This window comes from Mytilus californianus, unplaced genomic scaffold, assembly GCF_021869535.1.
Source record: "Mytilus californianus isolate M0D057914Y unplaced genomic scaffold, xbMytCali1.0.p SCAF_5, whole genome shotgun sequence".
In the NCBI taxonomy this organism is placed as follows: Eukaryota; Metazoa; Mollusca; class Bivalvia; order Mytilida; family Mytilidae; genus Mytilus; species Mytilus californianus.
The window spans coordinates 118,479,591-118,503,813 of NW_026262701.1; the positions used below are offsets into that span (position 1 = coordinate 118,479,591).

The window sequence follows — 24,223 nt, forward strand, 5'->3', positions numbered from 1 at the left end:
TGGTTGTTACCTTCTATCTTACTTCAGGAAGAGTATAATCTGTATGAACTGTTTCACACCAGAATTGGACTTTTCAGAAGAGCTTACTACCATAACGTGACTAAGGCAATAGAAATCATGTAAGTGAGAAAATCATTGACGCATACATGTATTCCCTTCTCTATTTTTTTGTTTTACTTTTCAACTAAATACTAGATACCCACAAAATATTTTTACAGTAAATGGGCGACAATTGTGTTTCATATTATTTCTAAGCATGTCAAACAATCACGATTTTGCATATTTAACCCTTTTACTTAAATAACTTTCATTTAAAGACACTGTTGTTATCAAATAGGCCGTTACTAAGTATGTTGGAGTTTGTTTTTTGTTGCACTTCAGTGTTTCTGTTGTTCCGTTGTTTTCCTCTTATTGTTGATGTGTTTCCCTCGGTTTTAGTTCGTAACCCGGATTTGTTTTCTCTTAATCGATTTATGACTTTTGAACAGCGGTATACTACTGTTGCCTTTATTTACCCATGGAAAGGGTTTATATTAAACCAAAACTGAAATGTTTTATTGAAGAATATAGATCCAAAATGTGATTATAAAAACCATACATAGTCTAACAAGAGTGCACACGCTGAAATGTCTCGCCTGCTTTACTGACCATTGATTTTATATTTGGTCAGATAAACCAAACCGGAAATACATGTACACCTAACAATCAATCTATATATTTACTATAGTTGACCTATTGCCTATAGTATCTAAGAAACAAACTGAACCATGAAAACTTAACATTGACCAATGAACCATGAAAATGAGGTCAAGGTCAGATGATACCTGTCCGACAGACATATACACCTTACAATCATTCCATACACCAAATATAGTTGACCTATTGCTTATAGTTTAAGAAAAACCGAACCAAAACATAAAAACATAACACTGAGCAATGTACCGCGAAAATGAGGTTAAGGTCAAATAAAATCTGCCAAACTGACAAGTACATCGTAAAATATTTCCATACACCAAATATAGTTGACTTATTGCATATATTATTAGTAAAAAGACCAAAACACATAAACTAAACTTTAACCACTGAACCATGAAAATGAGGTCAAAGTCAGATGACACCTGCTGGTTGGACATGTACACCTTACAATCATTCCATACACCAAATATACTAGACTTATTGCTTATAGTATCTGAGATATGGACTTGACCACGAAAACTTATTCTTGTTCACTGATCCATGAAATGAGGTCGAGGTCAGATGAAAACTTTCTGACAGGCACGAGGACCTTGCAAGGTACGCACATACTAAATATAGTTATCCTATTACTCATAATAAAAGAGAATTAACATTACAAAAAATTTTAACTTTTTTTTCAAGTAGTAACTGAACCATGAAAATGAGGTCAAGGACAATGGACATATGACAGACAGAAATTTCATAATATAAGGCATCTATATACAAAGTATGAAGCATCCAGGTCTTCCACCTTCTAAAATATAAAGCTTTTAAGTAGTTAGTTAACGCCGCCGCCGGATCACTATTCCTATGTCGAGCTTTCTGCGACAGAAGTCGCAGTCTCGACAAAAATGAAAACAACACTTTATAAATATCATGCGTCTTAAGCGCTTTTCTAGATTTGTCTTTATCAGGAACGTTCAAAGCTGATTATTTGAAAGCCAAGGATTATAAGAACTGAAATGGTTGAAGAGTTTTCTGACCAAAAAGAACCTAAACATTATAGCCAAATCAATATGAGGTCCACTTTGCCTGATAGAATTGAAATCGTAGTTTTTTTTAATGATTTCTCTGATTATAAACGGACTATTAAAGAAGATTTGAACCAAGTAAGGAATATGGCAGTTGTTTTTTACTTGTTTCGTTGATTGATAGTGTTTGATTTTGTCAGCTTTTATGAACGTCCCCTTTTTGAATTTGCCTTGGAGTTCGGTATTTTTATTATAATTTTTTTGTTATCAATCAACACAAATACTATTAAAAGGTCAATCAAATGATGGCATTCGTTTAACGTTTGTAAAGATGACTATAATTTTATTATAAATAAACTAATCATAGATACCAGGATTGAAATTTTGAACGCCAGACGTGCGTTTCGTCTACAAAAGACTCATCAGTTACTCGAATGAAAACAAAATCAAATTTTAAAAGGCCGAATGAAGTACAAAGTTGAAGAGCATTGAAGACTAAACGTTTTGCCAAATACAGGTAAGGTAATCTATTCATGAGGTAGAACAGCCCTAGTATTTCGAAAATTCAAGATTTTGTACAGTTACTGTAGTATATAATTATGACCATATCAATTCATGTCAACACAGAAGGCCTGACTACTGGGCTGGTGATACCCTGGGAGAAAACTCCATCAGCAGTGGCATCGACCCAGTGGTTGTAAATAAACTCATCATGGATACCAGAATTGAAAGTTTGTACGCCAGACACGCGTTTCGTCTACAAAAGACTCATCAGTGACGCTTGAATAAAAACAAGTCAAAAGTCCAAATAAAGTACAAAGTTGAAGAGCATTGAAGACCCAAAATACCTAAAAGTTTTGCAAAATACAGCTAAGGTAATCGATTCCTGATGTAGCATAGCCGTAGTATTTCGAATATTCAAAGTTCAAAGTTGTGCTGTCTGTTGTACTGCCCAATATTTTTGAAGGAGTAGAGTTTGGCTGAGTAGTGTTGTCTGTTGTACTGACCAATATTTTCGATTGAGTAGAGTTTGGCTGTTTATTGTCAGTTAATTTATAATTATGACCATATCAATTCATGTCAACACAGAAGTGCTGACTACTGGGCTGGTGGAAAACTCCATCAGCGGTGGCATCGACCCAGCGGTTGTAAATAAACTCATCATAGATACCAGAATTGAAAGTTTTTATGCACGATGTTGAAGAGCATTGAAGACCCAAAATTCCTATCTTGCAATAGTATTAAAACATTTGATTTTTCTACACTTTACACAAGTATTGCCCATTCCAAACTTAAAGACAAATTGAAAGAGTTGGTACTGCTTTGTTTCATAAAAAAGAATGGCCAACGTAGATACAAGTATCTTGTCTTAGGGAGGGATAAATCCTACTTTGTAAAAGAGCAATCTGATTCAAACAAAAAATTCTCTGAAACTGACATTATCAAGATGCTTGATTTCTTGATTGCCAACATATTTGTTACGTTTGGAGGACGTGTTTTTCAGAAAACTATCTGCATTCCCATGGGAACCAACTGTACCCCTCTTCTTGCCGACTTGTTCCTTTATTCTGATGAGGCTGACTTCATACATGAACTTCTTAGGAAGAAAGAAAAAGAAATTAGCAGTATCCTTTAACTTTTTTTTCCGCTTTATAGATGTTGTTTGGTGACTATGTTGACCGCATCTATCCCATCGAACTAGAGATAAAGGATAGAACAGATACAGTAAAGTCTGCCTCATATCTTGACTTACATCTAGAAATTGACAATGAGGGTCGGTTGAAAACAAAACTTTACGACAAAAGAGATGATTTCAGCTTCCGAATTGTGAACTTTCTATTTCTGTGTAGCAACATTCCAGCAGCGCCTGCATACGGAGTATATATCTCCCAATTGATACGATACTCCCGGGTTAGTATTTTCTAATGATTTCCTTAATAGAGGATTGCTGCTCACAAGGAAGCTATTAAACCAAGCGTTCCAAATGGTGAAGTTGAAATCATCTCTTCGTAAATTTTACAGACGCCATCACGAGTTGGTTGACCGTTATGGAATATCCGTTTCACAGATGATAGCGGATATGTTCCTAAAGTCGTAACTACAATCCCGTTCACTTTTCACGAATGTGACCTACCGAATTAGGACTATTTACCGGGTTTGTACTAACATGAGCAACACGACGGGTGCCACATGTGGAGCAGGATCTGCTTACCCTTCCTGAGCACCTGAGATCATCCCCCGGTTTTTTTTTTTTTTTTGGGGGGGGGAGGGGTCGTTTTGATTAGTCTTTAGTTTTCTATGTTGTTTTTTGTGTACCATTGTTTCTCTGTTGGTTTTTTTCTTTTTAGCCATGGCGTTGTCAGTTTATTATCGATTTATGAGTTTGAATGTCCCTCTGGTATCTTTCGCCCTTCTTCTATAAAACATGGCCAAATACAGCTTAGGTTATCTATTCCTGAGCTAGAAAAGCCTTAGTATTTCGAAAATTTTAAAAGTTTTAGAAACAGTTAATTTATAATTATGACCATATCAATGATAATTCATGTCAAAACAGAAGTGCTGACTGCTCAGCTGGTGATACCCTCGTGGATAAAAAAAAACCTGTGTTTAATTACTATTTATAACCAGTTAACCTCTATATTATTATAATGTATCGACTTGGAAATATATACTCTATGTTAAGGCACTGGTGGAATTTTGCGACCTAAAAATAGAAGTCTCTATTTGAGTACACATCGGTTGCTTGTTAACATTTCTACTGACTTCAATAATAAAGAAAAATCTATACTTTTTACAGGAGGTTTAAATAATCGTTTAATTGCATTGAAAACGAAGGGCGGGGAGATTCAACAGATAGTTTAAAACATCTTCCTGTATGTTAGTGAAAAAAAATGTTATTTTTTTTTATTAAGATAATGAAAAAAATGGTTTCTCCCATGTCGGTGTCTTACATTTTCGTTCCCTCCCACTGAAAATCAAATGATCCACTAAGGCTATTTAAATTTAATCATGATTTTAAGCGAGCTATTCTTGAGGCTTTATCATATACATAGGTAAATAGCTTAATTAATAATATTATTATAATCATGTTTATTCAATATATGTAACTTTCTTAAATATTCATAATACGATCCACGTTCTTAAAATCTAGTTTTATGTACATTTTACCCACACAAGGCCAACATTGACTATCGACTGCATGAAGTCAAAACCTGATTTATACTACATGTAAACATTAATGCTGTATATCAATGGGAATGTAATAGAGTTTAGCTTAAGTGTTGAGTACACTTACACCACACCGAGTTTAGCTTAATGTGAACACGGCCTTAGTATATATTCTTACAATGAGCTGAGAAAAATGTGAACACTTTAAGTGTTATGTAAAAATATTATGACACAAATTGATTTAAGTTACATAACATGATGAGATTAATGGCCTTTTACCTTGACTTTTTTTGGTAACTGTATGATTGTTTTCTTTGTTACTGTTACTTGTTATGGAGATTAGTGGTTTCGTAATATAACTCGAATTAAATTGCTACAATTCGAAGTGGAAAATTTCATGGCAAAATAGACACTTAAATTCTATATTTATTTTTTAATTGTATCATACTTTATTGTAAATCTTAACATTTGTTAGTTGGATACAGAAAATACCTGTACCTTATCCCAACCTCGTTTAGCATTAGTAGTATATAACTACATAGAAATAATTACATGTAGTACTTGTTAATAATCAAAATTCTGAAATATACATTACTATATTATTATGTATTCATTGTTTCCATAACATTGTTCAATAACGAAAGACCTATATTTCAAAGAAAGATGAAGAAAATAGAGAGAAAAGTATTAATAAATGACAAATGAAAACCAAAAAAAAAAGATGCCCCAAAATATTAATTGTTTTCGCAAGAGTGTATATTAAGACTTTCCCGCGTTTCAATCAGTATAGCGGGAAAATGTTGTATTATCGGTATGCAATTGTTAATGTTCGGTAGGCCGATGTTGAAATGTCCAATCAGGGGGCTGATTTGTTGTCATATTTAAGGGGATTTTGTGTGGTAGCTTCGCTTTCTAGCCGTCGTTTGACAGAGTAAACTAATGGACGCCAATTTGCAACAAGTAACTCAGACAGAAGTAAAAAATGCCGTACTATCTACACAAGACCAGTTGCTAAACAACATGACCAAGTTATTGGATACACGTCTAGAGGGATTCCAGAAAATAATACAAGACAACTAGAAAGTTCTGTCAGATACGCAGATACATTTCTTGGATGGTGTAAACATCCCACTAACATCATACACCATTACACCATTCACCATACACCATTACACCATACAACCTGTGCCATTACACCATACACGTTACACCTTTGCACCATACACCTTACACATTAATCCATAATGAAATTTAATTTCAAAGAAAGCGTGCGACTACAAAATTATTTATTTATTTTAAAAAACGAATTTTGATCACAATATTGTAAATTAATGTATTAAATTAAAAATCAGTTCTTATCAATATTTTGCATAGTTTTAAATGTCGTACACCATTCATTCACACCATTCCCGATCGCACGTTACACCATAACACCATTCCCCTTACACCATACACCATAGCACCATATACTTTCTACCATTGCACCATATGTCATACACCATTACACCATACACGTTTTTTTGGGAAGTTTACACCATCCAAGGGCTGTAGCAAGACTGGACGAATCACTGAGTGACAGTTACTAATTTCAAGAGGAGGAACGAGGAATAGCACAAACGCAACTAGAAAGTGTTCGTACAAATTCGAGAAGCACACGCTGAATTCGAGACCGACAACTTGAAGCAGTCCAACATCAATAGTGTTAAGAGAAAAATTTCTGAAGGTATAGACTTGATCAAACATCGACAAAAGCTGATAAAACTTGCCGATTCATCAGACGCGGGATGCCGTGTGGTAGATGAATACGTGACTAACCCACTGGCAGAAGATTTAGAGGACGGGAAGGAGATGTATAAAGCCCAGAATAGAGCAGAAAGCAAGCTGAAGAAGGAAAAGTTAAAAAGACGCCCAGAAAACAAGAGCGTGCCTTACTCTCAACAGGTCCCAGCAAAAGCAGCAAATTCGATCCCGGTAAACGTTAGTGGTGGATCCAGGTCTGATGTACGACCCGGTAGATACTTTCATTGTTATGAGTTTGGGCACTGGATTAGGAACTATCCACAGTCTGCTGCAGAGCAAACACATAAGATAAGTATTGATACTACTATATGTAACCTTGATAACGTAAAACTGAATACACACCCAAAGACAGATAAAGCATTGATTAAACTCTATGCAATGAGTAATGTCAATTCGATAACAAAACAAACATCACGTGATGTCGAGTCAATGAGCAATACACATACTACTACTATAGTAAAAATAACGGTACAGGTGTAGGTCATTTAAAATATAGCGTGAACGAATGGAAGAAAATAGGTGCTACGGATTTCATTATAGATATTTAGATATCATATAGCAAACGGGTATAAAATTCCTTTGCATGTTGAATTACAAAATAACAAATCGGCACGAGACAATCACGAATTTGTAAAGAGCGAGATTGAAAAACAGGTAGAAAAAGGATGTATTACTCTAATAAGCCTTTTTAGTTAATCCTCTAACTGTAGCTTATAATAGAGGTTCAAAACTAAGATTAGTTTTAGATGCAAGACATATCAATCCACAAATATGAAGATGCAAAAACTGTAAGACAAAAGTTTAGAATGGTTGGGTTTTCATTGGGATATGGCAGACGGGGTTATAAGAATTACCAAGAAAAGAATAGAAAAGCTTTTGAAAAATTTAGAAGTTTTCAGGACACAATTTCACTACTGTATTAGGGTTTGCAGGGTGAAATTCATTGCAAGTATTGTAGAACAGATTATATCAATGCAGCCTGTATTAGGAGATCAGGCACGTTTAAGAACAAGGTATTTGTATCAATGTACATTACAAAAGGCAAGTTGGGACGCCCAGGTACTAGTTAGTATGGACGCATTCAAGGAATATAGTTTTTGGGAACAGAAAGCTAGAAGCTTGATCGAGATAGGATCTGGGTTACGTCAGTTGACTTATTATGAAACACAAGATTATTATGTGTTCATCGATGCATCTGGTACAGGTTTCGGTGGTTTTGTTACTACTGGTTCAGAGGACGAACCTTTAGAAATGTTTGTTAGTTGGCGGAACAGGCCGAAGGTTCGACCTAGAGAGAGATCGAGGCTGTACAAAGGATATTGATACATTTTGTCAATATTCTCACTGGTAAGGTTATCAGAGTGTTCACAAACAACAAGAATATCACACATATACTTAATATTGGTAGCAGGAAGATGGTTTTGCACAAGAACGCTTTGTTCGTAGATGAATTTTGCAGAGATATTGCAATTAAGTTGAGCTCGGTTTGGATACATCGAGAAACAAACCAGTATGCAGATACTTTAAGTAGGGTAACAGATTGTGATGACTGGGAAGTACAAGATGAGTTTTTTTCTGTACCTTACTCATATGTGGAGTCCACATGATATAGATAGGTTTGCGCATGATTACAATGCCAAGTGCAATCAATTAAATTCAAAGTCTTGGTGCCCCGGGACTACCGGGACTGCCGGGACAGACTCGTTTACAGTAGAATTGGGCGGACATAATAATTGGGAATTTCCAATGCCAAGTGTGATTTCAAAGGTAATTAATAAGATTAGTCGAGAAAATGCAATGGCCCTTTAGTCATCCCAGAATGGACATCGGCACCATTTTGGCCCATTGTGGTGGATTGACTTGGAAATTTGAAGAACTTCATAGTTGATAACAAGTTTTTTCAAGGGGAAAATAGAACTGAAAGAGGAAGACGGCAGTGCGGAGTGTTGTTTGGACAACGGCGTTTAAAATTTAGATTAATTGCTATAAGAATAGAATTTTAGTTTTCAATATACTTATGGCGTTATTTATTTTGACAGGATTTAGATTATACCGCACAGTGTAGGAGACCGTCCAGGACAGTGGGATAGAAGTTGACAGTTATATGTACGAGCTTTATCCGAAGATGTGTGAACTGTTGATCAACTCTAAAAGTGACAATACCGTTAAATCATATTTTAATTCATATAAACGATTGGAACGTTTCAATTCATTGCAAGTTCATACATCTTTGCCAGCTCAGCCAGTTCATGTTGCACTGTATTTAACCCATTTATTGAACAATAATTCAACTTATCATCCTGTTTTCAATGCAGTATACGGTATTAAATGGGCACATGAGATAAATGGACTAAAAGACCCTACAACAAACACTTTCGTAACATCGATTCCTGAAGCCTCTAAAAGAGTAGCAAAAAAAAAGACAGAAAAGAAAGATCCGATTAATCCTGAAACTTTAATTGAACTTTGTGACATGTTTAAAGTTTCTTCCGATTTACTTGTTATAAGGGATTTGACAATGATGATTTTGAAACGACCAATACAGACAAAGTTTTGAAGTCTTGATATCTAGGGGTATCTCAGCTGCTTGTCCTTACACAATGTTTATAAGGTACACTAGGTTGACGGGTTTTTCTTGACTCTGGTCAGCAGAATTTTTATTTGTTTCGGCTTAGTTATAGATCTCGTTATACATGCTCATAATTAAAGATAAAAAACTTAAGTTACCCGGTGGCTAGAGAGTCAATTCTTAAGAGAATCATAAAATTTTTCCAGAGGGAAACATAGGTCTTCATTCATTCAGATTCGGTGGGGCAACGGTGGTGGCTAACGCTGATGTTAGCGACAGATTCTTAAAGAAGCACGGCAGATGGAAGTCTGACTCTAGTAAAGACGGTTACATAGTAGATTCCACTGAGAAATGTTTGAAGATTTCTGTAGATTTCCCCTTTCTTTCATTTTTTTATCACGTACGACGGGCTGTCGGCAAATTTGAATTTGCGTTTGATTTATTTATTTTCTGCAATGCATACGAAGTAGGTGTTGTTGGTGTGCTGTCAATGCCAGAATATGGAATCATTTGAGTGTCTGTCGTCTGTAGTATAGAGAATACTAATATTTTCCCTCGTTTCAATCAGTATAGCGGGAAAATGTTGTATTATCGGTTTGCAATCGTTAAATTTTGGTAGGCCGATGTTGAACTGTCTAATCAAGGGGCTGATCTGTTGTCATATTTAAGGTGATTTTGTGTAGTAGCTTCACTTTCTAGCCGTCGATTGACCGAGTAAACTCCATTATTTGAAATGATGCTTTAATATATCTATTATAATATTTTTGCTTTTCGTAGTACACATTTTGTACCGACGAGGTCCGACGTCATTATCCTGAGATAGGCTCGAGCATTGATTCGGATACAAGTTTTCATAATGCGGTTTTTCCTGTTCGGCCTTGACTATCAATGAGGGGTGATTCATCAAACGTGCAGCTTCCAATATTTTGCTGTGTTTTACATATGATTGGTGAATGAAAACGCCAATTGATTCCTGGTTTATATGTTAATTTCATGATATATCACGATTATATATTATATACAATTATATCTGGCGTCCATCACGTACGACGGGCTGTCGGCAAATTTTAATTTGCGTTTGAGTTATTTATTTTCTGCCATGCGTACGAAGTAGGTGTTGTTGGAATGCTGTCAATGGCAGAAAAGGGTGCCATTTGAGTGTCTGTCGTCTGTAGTATAGAGAATACATACATGTATATTGAAGGCCGTACTTTGACCTATAATTGTTAACTTTTTATACATTGTGACTTAGATGGAGAGTTGTCTCATTGGCACTCATACCACATCTTCTTATTTATATGTATATAAATTCACCGCTAAGATATGTCTTAAATACAGCATTAAATACGCTTGGCAAGGATGGTTTTCTTTTTTTAAAAATTCATACAAACAATTATTACAACAATGTGGTTATAAGTACAAACAACAACAAAATGATAACACAAAAAAAGATATACCAATATAATATATGGAACATATATGGTGGTGTAGGTATGGTCTAAACAATATACACAGGAACACTACATAATGTAAAATTAAGCAAGTAATGGACGCCAGTGATTCCAGCAATATTGGCCGTGTAAAGAGGCTAAATGTTAAAAATATATTCTTTTCTAGTATTAGATTTTCTCTGAGATAATTTTTGAGTCCAGTAAAAATTATTTGGTTTTACATAGTTTTGTTCTATTAATTAAGAATTATTATTTGTGTTTTGTTATAAATCCAGTCACCGAGTTTTATCCACACATCAGTTATTTTATTACATGTCCAATAAATAACTCTGGTAGGTACATTGCACTGATTTGCCGATAAATTTCTTCAAAACAGAAATCGGGGACAAATTTACACAAAACGGCTAAACCAAAAACATGTACAGACAAGGATATTCCTATCATTTTTAATTCTTTATAAAAACGAAAACAACACTTTTTAAATTTCATGCCTCCGAAATAACTTTTCTGTATTTATCTTCATCGGGTCAAGCTAAAAGCCAAATGTTTGAAAGCCAAAGATGTATTAAAACCGAAACAGTTGGAGAACTATATGACCAAAAAGGAACTTAAATTCATCTGATAGCCAACTTAAGTGAAATTTCCTTGATATAGTTGAAACTTTAGCTTTTTAATAATTCCACAATTCGTAAACGAACAAATTAAGAACCTTGTCAGTACCTAAGAACTGACTATCAAGCTGATGATACCCTTGGGGACTGATAGTCCACCAGCAGCGCTTTATAAATTGCATGCGTCCGAACGCTCAAAGCCAAATATTTAAATACAAAGAATGTATAAGAACCGAAGCAGTTGAAAAGCTTTATGACCAGCGAAGGCATAAAAATTGATAACTACATCAATCTAAGGTCAACTTTGCCTGAGGGAGTAGGTATTGTAATTTATATAATTTCAGTTTAATAAATTGTGGGATTATATAATTCAGGTTCACTGACGTTCTAGTAGCAGCTAATGATTATATCAAGTATAAAGTGGAGGAAGGGTAAGGACATTAACAGAAAATTACACTCTAATCCTTGGAAGAATTATAAGATGCAATCATCAATTATGAATAAAGTTAAGGAATTGAGAACCAAACGACAAAGGCCAAAACAGTACAAACTTACTATGTCAATTTACAATATCATGCAACATTACATAGCATTCAACATTAAAGCTTTCTGAAATATCTGCGACACGAACGGTAATTTTTCCTTCGATCTTCGAGTGTATTTACAGTTTTGTCTTATATTGGACTATTCGATTCCGCCATTGACCGCTTGTCATAGGAAAATCATATCTTTTTAGGAGCTTAGCACAGTGCATTAACAACGATCTCAGAAGTTATCCTTGCACTGTCTTGCTCCGCCACCTTTGGCCAGTAAATAAGAATAAAACAGAATGTAATATCAATGACCAATGATCAAATTTCCCTATAAATAAAAAAAACCAAACTGAATTCACAACAAATTATCAAAACATGAATTCTGGAGGAGTGCTTTATTTACCCGAACAAAATGGGGAAGTACCAGATTAAACGTTAGCTTTAAGCTGAATCTAACCAAACCGTACCCTTACACTAGTGAAACTCCTAAACCTAACCGTAAATTATCAAGGGTATCACATAATTCCTTAAAATTGGAGTAAATGAATGCCCTAGGGAAGCTTCAATAAGAAATGAACGTAGAAGCAACGTAACATTGGGAAGTTTTTTTTCTATCAAATACTTTCAAATTCCTAGAAATACAGATAAGTAGTAGCACATACCTTAAACTATTGTTTAAGGCAGACCATGATCTCCTTTTTCCTAGTTACCCGTCCGGTGAATTTCAAGGAGAAACTGGTTTCGGTTCTGCCTTTTCTGGATTGGTACCTGCTTATCGTGTCAGTATAGAATAAACATTCCAAAATATATCTATTTACACAAGGTTTTCTTACGTGAATTCAGTATGTTTAAAATGGATTTTACACTATCAATAACCAACCAATTTATTGATCTTTTTCATGTCGTTGAGGAAGTGAAGAATACCTTCACAATTGCTTTAAAATGTGTCTCTTTAATCACAACGTTTACGAGACCCTATTAACTTTGAAATCAGGCAAAATGCATCAAACAAGATTTTGCATCAATCCCCTCGTGCATTTTCGGGGAGGTATTCAATTGAATTAGGCGACAGTTGTTTACCGACGTTCACCCTCGTAAATCGATTCAGAAAAGACAAATAATGGATAACAAACAAAAACTGAGGGAATTGCATGGATTCCAAAAGGAGCAATAACAGTAACACATAAATCGCTCTCTCAGGTCCGTAAATCTCACGGCAACATTTCAGTTACATGTTTTTGAAATTCTACAAAAAAGCTGATTCATCTGATCATTTGCTGAAAGTACCGAAGTTTTGTACATCGCATAGTATACGCGCCACTTTTTGGTTGATATATTTAATTCACAGATAAGTTCCATTGACCAGCCTGTAACCTTAGACATGTATCATTGCCCATTCATATTAAAAATCATATATAGCCATACCTTACTCATTAATATATGCTATGCACTCACAAAGCTACGCTTTTTTGTGCTTTAAATAAGTTATTTCCTTAAAGGCATTCTATATATATATATATATGTTTGCGGTATACCATCTTTTCCGCAAGTTTATTGTTTTCTATTTGGTATTAAATTAATAATAAAGATCCATTTTGTTACATGTGGTGATCCGTTTATTTGGCAATCGCCATAGCATGGCAGTCAGAAGGATTTAAGAACATCCGTTGTTCGACCTGCTAGTCAAATGCGTTTTGTTAAAATATACTTTATCACTTTTTGGTCTTTAGGAAAATGTTGTTTGTGCTGTATTTAGACCCCTCTACCAAGAAATTTGTTTTGCATGCACACGTATAAAAATTGCAGTTTTTATCAAACGCAATCATAGGTTTGAACGTTGTTTTTAATTTAGACTTGTTTATATTTTTCGTTTGGGTTAATATAATCCGTTCATCCTATTTCGACTCTTCAAAACTCAAGAGTCAATCCTAAATTGAGGTAAATTATATGGCCGTCCAAATACCGTTTCGTTTCCTATCATCACTGAAGAGACATTCATCGTCGAAATCCGGATATGGTGTACACATTTTTGAACCTCATGTTTGCGGTATACCATCTTTTCCGCAAGTTTATTGTTTTATGTTTGGTATTAAATTAATATTTAAGATCCATTTTGTTACATCTGGTGATCCGTTTATTTGGCAATCGCCATGGCAGTCAGCAGGGTATAAGAACATCCGTTGTTCGACCTGCTAGTCAAATGCGTTTTGTTAAAATATACTTTTTCACTTTTTTGGTCTTTTCAAAAATGTTGTTTGTGCTGCATTTAGACCCCTTTATCAAGGAATTTGTTTCGCATGCACATATATAAAAATCGCGGTTTTTATCCAACGCAATAATAGGTTTGAACGTTGTTTTCAATTTAGACTTGTTTATATTTTTTTGTTTGGGCTTGCATTATATTTGCCTTCGGGTTTATATGATCCGTTCATCCTATTTCTAATATTTGGACTCTTAAAAATTCAAGAGTCTATCCTAAATTGAGGTAAATTATATGGCCTTCCAAATACCGATTCAATCCCTAACATCACTGAAGAGACATTAATTGTCGAAATCCGGATATGGTGTACTAATTTTTGCACCTTTTGTTTGCGGTATACCATCTTTTCCGCAAGTTTATTGTTTTCTGTTTGGTATTAAATTAATAATTTTAAAAGATCCATTTTGTAACATCTTGTGATCCGTTTATTTGGCAATCGCCAATGGCAGAAAGCAGGGTTTAAGAACATCTGGTGTTCGACCTGTTAGTCAAATGCGTTTTGTTAAAATATACTTTTTCATTTTTTTGGTCTTTTGGAAAATGTTGTATATATATAAATGTCTAAGAATATGTCTTAAACACGCTAATTGATACATTAAAAAGTTCTATTAGATTTTAAATAGATATACGCAATATTTCGCTAGACAAACTAGCTTCATCAGGCGTGTGCATCTATCAAGGTGAAATCGGATGCTTGACAAAAAAATATTGTTGTAGCTTAAACTACACAAAGTAGGAATAAGGTTTAATATATTTATTGATATTCTATAAATTGTATGATTTCAAGGTAATTATTTGTTTTTAAATCTTTTCTCGTCTCTCTCATTGAGTCCATCAGATTCAAAAGTCCGTAACTGGTGCATCCAAAATTTCTTTCTCTTTTGTCTTCCTTGTATGTCCTAATTTTGGTTTTTCTCAATGATTTGAAATGTGACGTTTTCAAAATCATGCCCCTCTCTTAAAAGATGTATTGTGATTGGGCAGTTTCTTTCTTTGGTATAACATGACCGATGGTTATTCAGTCGGATGTTGAATGGTGATTATGTTTCACCAACATATTGCAACTTGCAAGTTCCACACGTTAGAACATAAATACAATTTTGCGTTTTGCAATTAGATGTTATAAATATGTTGTATTTATTTTTTGGGACTGTGCTGACGAATTGGGGTTCAATGTTGGCGATTTTGCAGCACTTACAATTGCCTCTTCCGCATGTTTTATAACCTCCTATTTTCGATGTATCTTGTTCAGATACTTTAGATGTAACTAGAATATCTTTGAGGTTTTTGGATCTGCGGTAAGCCATGACGGGAGGTGATGGAAAAATCTCTTTTAAGGACGGATCATTTTCAATAAGACGCCAGTGTTTGTGGACAATAGATAAAAGATTTGTCAGGTCAGGATGAAAGCTGACAACAAACGGAATTTTATTTATCTGGGCCGTCTTTTCTTTGTATTCAAGAAGGTTTGTACTGTCTTTTTCTTTTGCTTTACCGAAAGCTTCTGAATTTTTTTTTTTGTTCTTATAACCTCTTGATTTAAGTAGTTGTATGAGTTGTCCCAAACGGTGGTTTAATTTTGATTCCGATGAGCAAATTCGCTTTAACCTGATAGCTTGGCTGTACGGAATGCTTCGGGAACAGTGTTCTGGGCGACAACTCTTCGAAGAGAGAAATTGGTGTTTGTCAGTTTTTTTTTGTGTGAAGGTCGGTTGTCATGACTCCGTTTTCTAAAGTTATGGTGGTGTCCAGGAACGCAATTTTCTCATTTGAATCTTCAGATGTGAACTTTATAGATTAATGAAAGTTATTACAGAGATCTAAAAAAAATTTGTAGATGTTCTGCAGTTTCGTTCCATTTGATTTCGATGTCATCAATATAACGGAGCCAAGACAAGGGTTTGTATGGCACACTCGAAATGATGCGTTCTTCGAGATTCCCCATGAAAATGTTGGCAAAAGAAGGTGCCATTTTGGTTCCCATACTGGTACCGTCGATCTGCAAGTAGTGCTGGTTGTTGAATACAAAATTGTTGTTTTCGAGCACTAGTTTCAGGAACTGAACCAGACAGTCGGTTGGGGGATGTTTATCCTTACGATTGTTCCATACTTTTTCACAAGCGACTTCTCCTTCATTCTTTGGAATATTGGTGTATAAAGAACACACATCCATCGATACCAAAATTGTGTTGTTTGGTAAGGGATTTAATGAATCCATTTTCTTCAAATAATCTGTGGTATCTTGAATGTAGGATGGCATTGTTCTTACATGTGGTCTAAGATGGTAATTAACGAATTCAGATATTTTTTCGGTTGGGTGCCCATTGGCAGATACTTTCGGTCTTCCCTGAATCCCTTCTTTATGAAGTTTTGGGAGCAAGTAAAATCGACCAGCTGTGCAGGTTTCATCAGGTCGTAGATAGTCGTGCTAATTTCTTTTGCAGGATCACATTCTAATTGTTTGTAAAATTTGGTGTTTGAGAGCTGACGATTCCCTTCTTCAATATAGTCGGTTTTGTTCATCACAACAACTGCACTTCCTTTGTCTACTTGTTTAATAACAATATCATCTCGGCTTTTTAAATTGTTCATGGTTTGGCTTTCTTGTTCTGAGAGATTCCGCATGCGTTTGCCACTGACTGATGATTTTACTTCATTTTATTGGATGATAAAAAAGATTCTATATTATCGTTCTTACTTCTGGGTTGATTCCAGTCGCTTTTCTTTTTAAGTCTAGGGATGCACATGCCTTCTTTTTCACTCTCATATTCAGAATCATTCATTCCGGCTTCCTGTAAGTTTTTGTTTTGTGTTGCCTATTGAAATTTTTCTTCAGGCGAAGACGTCTTGCAAATTGCTATACATTTGTCTCCAATTGCAGGTTGTTAATATTGGCTGGTATAGGACAGAAATTAAGGCCCCTACTCAACAATTTTTCTTCGGAGTTTATTAATTCTATCGACGTCAGATTAACAACTAAATTATTCTCCGTGGGGTGTTTCCGTTTTTAAACCGTCTTTTTCTAGGTTTTTTAAATTCACTCTCTCTTGGAATTTGATTTATATCAAAACATGAAATTTGCTGTTTTAGACGATCTCTGGTGAATTTCTTTTGTTGCTTGTTTTTGTAGTTTTGCCTTTCTATTCTTTCTATATCGGATAAACTTTTCTTGATTAAATCCATGTCTTCGTTAGTAATAGACACTGGTGTTTTAGAAAGCATTTCATTTATTCCAGAATTGATTTGTTTGTATGAATAGATAGAAAAGAGTAAAAGTTGGAGAAGCCGTAAAGAATAATTGAATAAAGTTTCGTCCTAACGTTTCATAAATCTGAAGGACTTTACACCCGGTGTTTGTTGTGTCAACTTAATATTCAAACCGTTTGGTATTTTGTTGTTATATATATTTGATTTAATGTTACATGATGTTCAACTTGTATTTTCTGTATTGTTAAACTTCTTAGTTTGTTAAAATAAGTTCTTTGTTCCATGATATTATCAGAAAATAGATATGAAATGATTACACACAAAAAATATGTGTAATGCGTGTTGCCTGCGAGAATAATATATAATGTATAAAAATAGCAACAATCAACATCCAATCTATTTAGGCGTGCATCAGCTTGTAAAATAAACCGATACAGTTACTGAATTAAAATTATATATATATGTCTAAGAATATAGCTTAAACACGCTAATTGATACATTAAAAAGTTCTATTAGATTTTAAATAGATATACGCAATATTTCTATATAATTATATATATATATATATATATATATATATAACTTTAGAAATAACGATTAACGAAATTGAATACGTACTCTAATTAAATATAATAATAAAAAGAGGCGGAATATACCAAGGGGATATTCAAGTCTAGTCAGTCGTAAGATTACTGATATCACCATGCCAAAAAAAGAAGAAAGACGACGTAAAATTTAACACGCCCACAGTGAATAAAAAAATTAAAAATAAACCAACAAGAAGCCAACTAAAAACTGAGAATGATCTTATGTGCTTTCGAAGGTTAAGTTAATCCTGCTTTACTAGTGGCACCCTTCATATTACTCATGGTAAGTACAAATTAGGTGATAAGTCTCATTCGGTGATGTCACAATCCAGGAAACGAGGACGGGATTTTGGTTGGGACAATTAAGATATAAGCTCGGCCACCTGTTACACAGATATTCTCGTGATGAATATGCTAAAGAATTTTCTTAAAAATTTCAATTTATATATAGAATTAAAAAACAAAAATAATATTAAATTATGTATCAATTGTTAGTCAAACCTAAATTATTGCAATATATTGATTCAGGCTAAAAATCATTGAACTAATTCTTTTCTTTTTACATAGGGGAAAAGTTATATATGTGAAGATGAGTGAAGCCTGGAGGCATCCGAAAGTATATGAAAAGCTTACTGATAGCATTTTTGATGAAATCTTAGTTAATAAGAAACCAAAATTGAAAAAAGCACAGAAGTTGATCAAAAACGTCTATAAACGTAAACTGTACAGCCTTGTCGATGAATCATCACCGAAGAAGGTAAGTATGATTATTGTGTTATCTATTTGATAAAATTTGACATATCCAAACAGAACATCATTTTGCTGACAAGGCAATATCTGTGAAATAACTTTAATGAACCAATATAGCATTTTATAAATTTTGTGCGTCCAAGCTATAATCAGACTCGTAACAGGATTAAACACGTTTGCACAGATGTCTTAGATAGTGCTATGATTAAAATAAGAATTAGCTCATTAATTTTACCCTGTTCAACAAAATTAACAGAGAAATGAGTGAAAATCACCGAGAAGTACAAGATTGACTGGAGAGATATTTCTGATTTCTTCTTAATTAAACAGAAAGGGTCATATTTGTAAACTCCAATAAAACTAGTTTGGAAATTTTCAAAACGTGAAAATAAATCCATGCAAAAACCATTCCAAGCAAAAATATTAGCATGAAGTATTTGCAATGAATGGATACAAAGAATACCGGTTATATATAGATTTAACATGGTTGTGCTGATATTTAGAGTAATTATATATATATCTATATATATAAACAAGTCTAAATTGAAAACAACGTTCAAACCTATGATTGCGTTGGATAGAAAACGCCATTTTTATACATGTGCATGCAAAACAAATTTCTTGGTAGAGGGATCTAAATACAGCACAAACAACATTTTCCAAAAGACCAAATGATTAAAAAAGTATATTTTAGCAAAACGCATTTGACTAGCAGATATATATGTATATATATACAGCACAAAAACATTTTCTTAAAGACCAAAAAAGTGAAAAAGTATATTTTAACAAAACGCATTTGACTAACAGGTCGAACAACAAATGTTCTTAAACCCTGCTGACTGCCATTGGCGATTGCCAAATAAACGGATCACCGATGTAATAAATGGATCTTAATTTTAAATTTAATACTAAACAGAAAACAATAAACTTGCGGAAAAGATGATATACCGCAAACAAAAGGTGAAAAGGTTTTTGTACACCATATCCGGTTTTCGACAATTAATGTCTCTTCAGTGATGTTAGGAATCGAAATGGTATTTGGAAAGCCATACTATTTACCTCAATTTAGGAGAGACTCTTGAATTTTGAGGAGTCAAAATAGGATGAACGGATCATATTAACCCGAAGGCAAATATAATACAAGCCCAAACGAAAAAAATATAAACAAGTCTAAATTGAAAACAACGTTCAAACCTATGATTGTGTTGGATAAAAACCGCAATTTTTATACGTGTGCATGCAAAACAAATTTCTTGTTAGAGGGGTCCAAATACAGCACAAACAACATTTCCCAAAATACCAAAAAAGTGAAAAAGTATATTTTAACAAAACGCATTTGACTAACAGGTCGAACAACAAATGTTCTTAAACCCTGCTGTGTGCCATTGGCGATTGCCAAATAAACGGATCACCGATGTAATAAATGGATCTTAATTTTAAATTTAATACTAAACAGAAAACAATAAACTTGCGGAAAAGATGATATACTGCAAACAAAAGGTGCAAAGGTTTTTGTACACCATATCCGGATTTCGACAATTATTGTCTCTTCAGTGATGTTAGGAATCGAAACAGTATTTGGAAAGCCATATAATTTACCTCAATTTAGGATAGACTCTTGAATTTTGAGGAGTCAAAATAGGATGAACGGATCATATAAACCCGAAGGCAAATATAATACAAACCCAAACCAAAAAATATAAACCATTCTAAATTGAAAACAACGTTCAAACCTATGATTGCGTTGGATAAAAACCGCAATTTTTATACGTGTGCATGCAAAACAAATTTCTTGTTAGAGGGGCCTAAATGCAGCACAAACAACATTTTCCAAAAGACCAAAAAAGTGAAAAAGTATATTTTGACTGCCATTTGCGATTGCCAAATAAACGGATCACCGATGTAATAAATGGATCTTTATTATAAATTTAATACTAAACAGAAAAAAAAAAAGTGAAAAAGTATATTTTAATAAAACGCATTATATATATAAGTTATATATATATATCAGCCCAACAATGTTAGATCTGTAAATTTGCTTTCGCAAATTTTTTGTTCTTCCCTCGCTGGGATTCGAACTCATGCTACTGAGATATCGAGGCACCAATTCGCCTTGCACTATGCCCGACGCGCTAGACCACTAGGCCACCTAGGATCTACAAAAATAAGGCTTTCGGTGGCCGGGTGTTTAAATTCCTCGTCAGTTTTAATCTAGCGTTGTAACACAGTACATGATATATAAAAGAGGGACAAAAGATAAGGCATGAAGATGGAATTGTTACAGATCAGCTGAATTATCTATTGTAAAGGATCCTACAAAATAATGTAAGATGCAGTCACAGAAATAATTCTATTACAAGTATGTCTGAACCAGTGATGACTCTATAACAGATTTTATCCATCAGATCACCAGCAGTGATGGTGATACAAGGCTGAATATACATTCTGTATATATAATTCGTCTAAACATCAGCCCAAGAATGTTAGATCATTAAATTTGTTTTCGCACTCGACCACCTAGGCTCTATATATATATATATATATATATATATATATATAAAACGTCTTGATATTAGTCAACGATCTTTCTTACGAGGGCGCTCGATCGTTACGAGTAACGATACCTGTACACAATAAATAAGTTAAATAAACGCCTAAAAAGTGTACAAAACAACACCAATTTAAAAAAAAAGGAAACATTAAATGTAAGTATCTATTAATATTTCGGATAACAGATATCCTTTATCAGTATGATTATGATGTAAAAAAAAACCTATCAATCTATTCTGATTTAACTTTAACAATCTTTAAATTATACAATTAAAACCGAACAACGCTTGTACAATTCTAAAATTTTATGCTAATATCTTTATGGGCAAATTAGAACAGCAAATTCTCAATTCTTCTTTTTATCAACCTCTCTCTAGGTTCCGATTCATCGACGATATTGACAGGAAGTGGGATAATACTGAACAAGAACTCAATGTGTTCATCAACATGCCAACGATGCCCATTTCCTCAATAAAATTCACTTATGAAATCTCTGACTCTAAGACCACCTGTACTGGCTTTCCTGGTACGGAATACACCATATTTTGCAATGGTAATTGCAATACTATAAATGCTGTGTATCTTCTACAGTGTTAATGTGGTAAACAGTATGTTGGCGAGTCAGAACAGCCATTTCACAAACGTATGAGCGGCAATCGTAGCGACTATGAATGCAAGCTAGACCTTCCCCTCAGTCGACATTTTAGATCCCCTGGCCACACTAAGGCAGATTGTAATCGACTGACCATTACAATCATAGACCACAACACTGCTTTGTCTAGGGAGGATAGACACACTCGGGAAAGATTTTGGATAAAACAATTAAAATCTTTGGCACCAAATGGGATCAATGAAAAGGTTTCAATTCGCGCAGTGCTTTTCATTTGGGTTATAATACATATTACTACGCAGTCTCTGTTTCACTTTCAATTACTTAACCTTTGACAAATTTAAAAAAAAATAAAATTAAACTGCTATTTATTTGGGATGTGTAAATACGCAGCCTCTGTTGTAATTATTTAACCCTCGTCAAATTTGAAATTTGAGTATTATACCAGCTCTAACCGGTCTGTACTATTCATTGGGAATGTATTTCTACGCAGTCTTTGTTGTATTAACTCAACTTTCGTCACCTGTGTAATTTTAGAAATGTACCAGTTCATATCGCACATTACTATTTTTGTTAGAAGCATATCTATGCAGTCTCTGTTGTAAATACCTAACCTATGTCATTTTTGAAATTTTAGAATTGTACAAGCGTTGTTCGGTTTGTATTGTATAAATTTAAAGATTGTTATAGTTAAATCAGAATAGATTGATATGATTCCTTTTACATCATAACCATACTAATGAAGGATATATGTTATCCAATATATATACGTCTAAACATGTGACAACTTTAAGACAGACTTTCTCCATCGGATAACACGTGGTTATACAGGGCTAACACCATAATATATTTATTTATAATTCGTCTCAAATTTAGCCCAACAATGTTAGATCTTCAAATTTGCGGGATTCGAATCCTTGATTTTGTGACATCATGGCAACACCGCCTGCACCATGTCCAGCGCCCTAGATTACTCGACCACCTAGGCTACATAAAAATATAGTTTTCGGTAGTCAATGTAATGCCTTTCCTCGTCGGCTTTACCTAGGGGTTGTAACACAGTACATGATGGATAGTGCCACTATTCTGTCTTGCGAGGGCGTTGGATCGTCATGAAACATAGGACACAATAAATTGATTATATATACGCCTAAATAAAGGCAACAGTAGTATACCGGTGTTTAAAAGTCATAAATCGATTGAGGGAAAACAAATCCGGGTTACAAACTAAAACCGAGGGTAACACATTAACTATAAGAGGAAAACAAAGGAACAACAGGAACACTGAAGTACAACAGAAACAAACGCCAACATACATAGAAACGAACTGTTTGATAACAACTGCCATATTCCTGACTTGGTACATGACATTTTAAGAAAAAATGGTGGGTTGAACCTGGTTTATGGCTAGCCTAACCTCCCGCTTTATGACAATATTAAAAAATATCGCTAAAATGACAACACTACGTGACAGAAATACAGCACAAACACACGCAAGAACATTCATTACAGAGAAACGCACAAACAACTAATATAATTGTCGACACAACATGCAAACCACAGAACAACAACGAACATATTCCATCAACGACAAACACCACAGGATATCACAAACAATGACGCGCTTACGTAACTAACATGCAATCTCGAACTTTATACAATTATTTTCACAATACTAGTCCAAACAGTTTTCATGACAATGCTGGTATTGAAAGGCAATTTTATAATTATCTGGACTACAAACGAAAAGAAATAACACATTATCCAACCGAAACCATCAAACATCAAAAATAAATACATGAATGTTGGATGTACAAAATACCAAGACAAGTCGTATAGCAATGCACATTCACACTCGGTATAACAGTCATATTCTGGAATATGATAATGATGGTATTGAAAGGCAATTTTATTATTATTTGGACAACAAACAATAAGACATAAAACATTATTCAACCGAAGCCATAACAAAAACTTTAAAAAAAATACATGAATGTTGGATGTAAAAATACCGAGACACTTCGTATAGTAATGCAAATTCACACTCGGTATAACAGTCATATTCGGGAAAAGGTCACGTTCGGTACTTAAATTGTACAAAATAACATCAATATTAACAAAGAGGAAACAGTATATACAAGTTTAATTCAATATTTCGGATGACAGATATCCTTCATCAGTATGATGTAGAATAAATAATATCAATCTATACTCATTTTACTCAATCAATGTTGGACGTAATACAAAATTAAAAAGTTCACACAGGTTGATTATTTACAGAGTAGATTAACATCCAAAATATATAGCACTGTGTGATTTGAACTTGAATAATTTCAAAATTTCAAAATTGACGAAAGTTAAGTAATTTCAACAGACACTGTGTAGATGTGCTTCCAAAATGAAAAGCATCGCGTGATTGGA

General features: G+C 34.1%; 1 protein-coding gene across 3 annotated transcripts in view; it reads left to right on the forward strand.

The window, feature by feature from the left end:
• Window positions 1-24,223, forward strand: part of LOC127700850 (deoxynucleoside triphosphate triphosphohydrolase SAMHD1-like) — a 148,294-nt gene that overhangs the window by 101,812 nt on the left and 22,259 nt on the right. For 2 of the 3 annotated variants that reach the window (XM_052204543.1, XM_052204545.1), the window contains exons 9-11: window positions 28-119; window positions 11,680-11,736; window positions 18,460-18,649. In XM_052204543.1, coding sequence (XP_052060503.1) covers window positions 28-119; window positions 11,680-11,736; window positions 18,460-18,649 — 339 coding nt within the window. The remainder of the gene's footprint in view (window positions 1-27; window positions 120-11,679; window positions 11,737-18,459; window positions 18,650-24,223) is intronic. The other variant, XM_052204544.1, reaches the window with a different exon arrangement.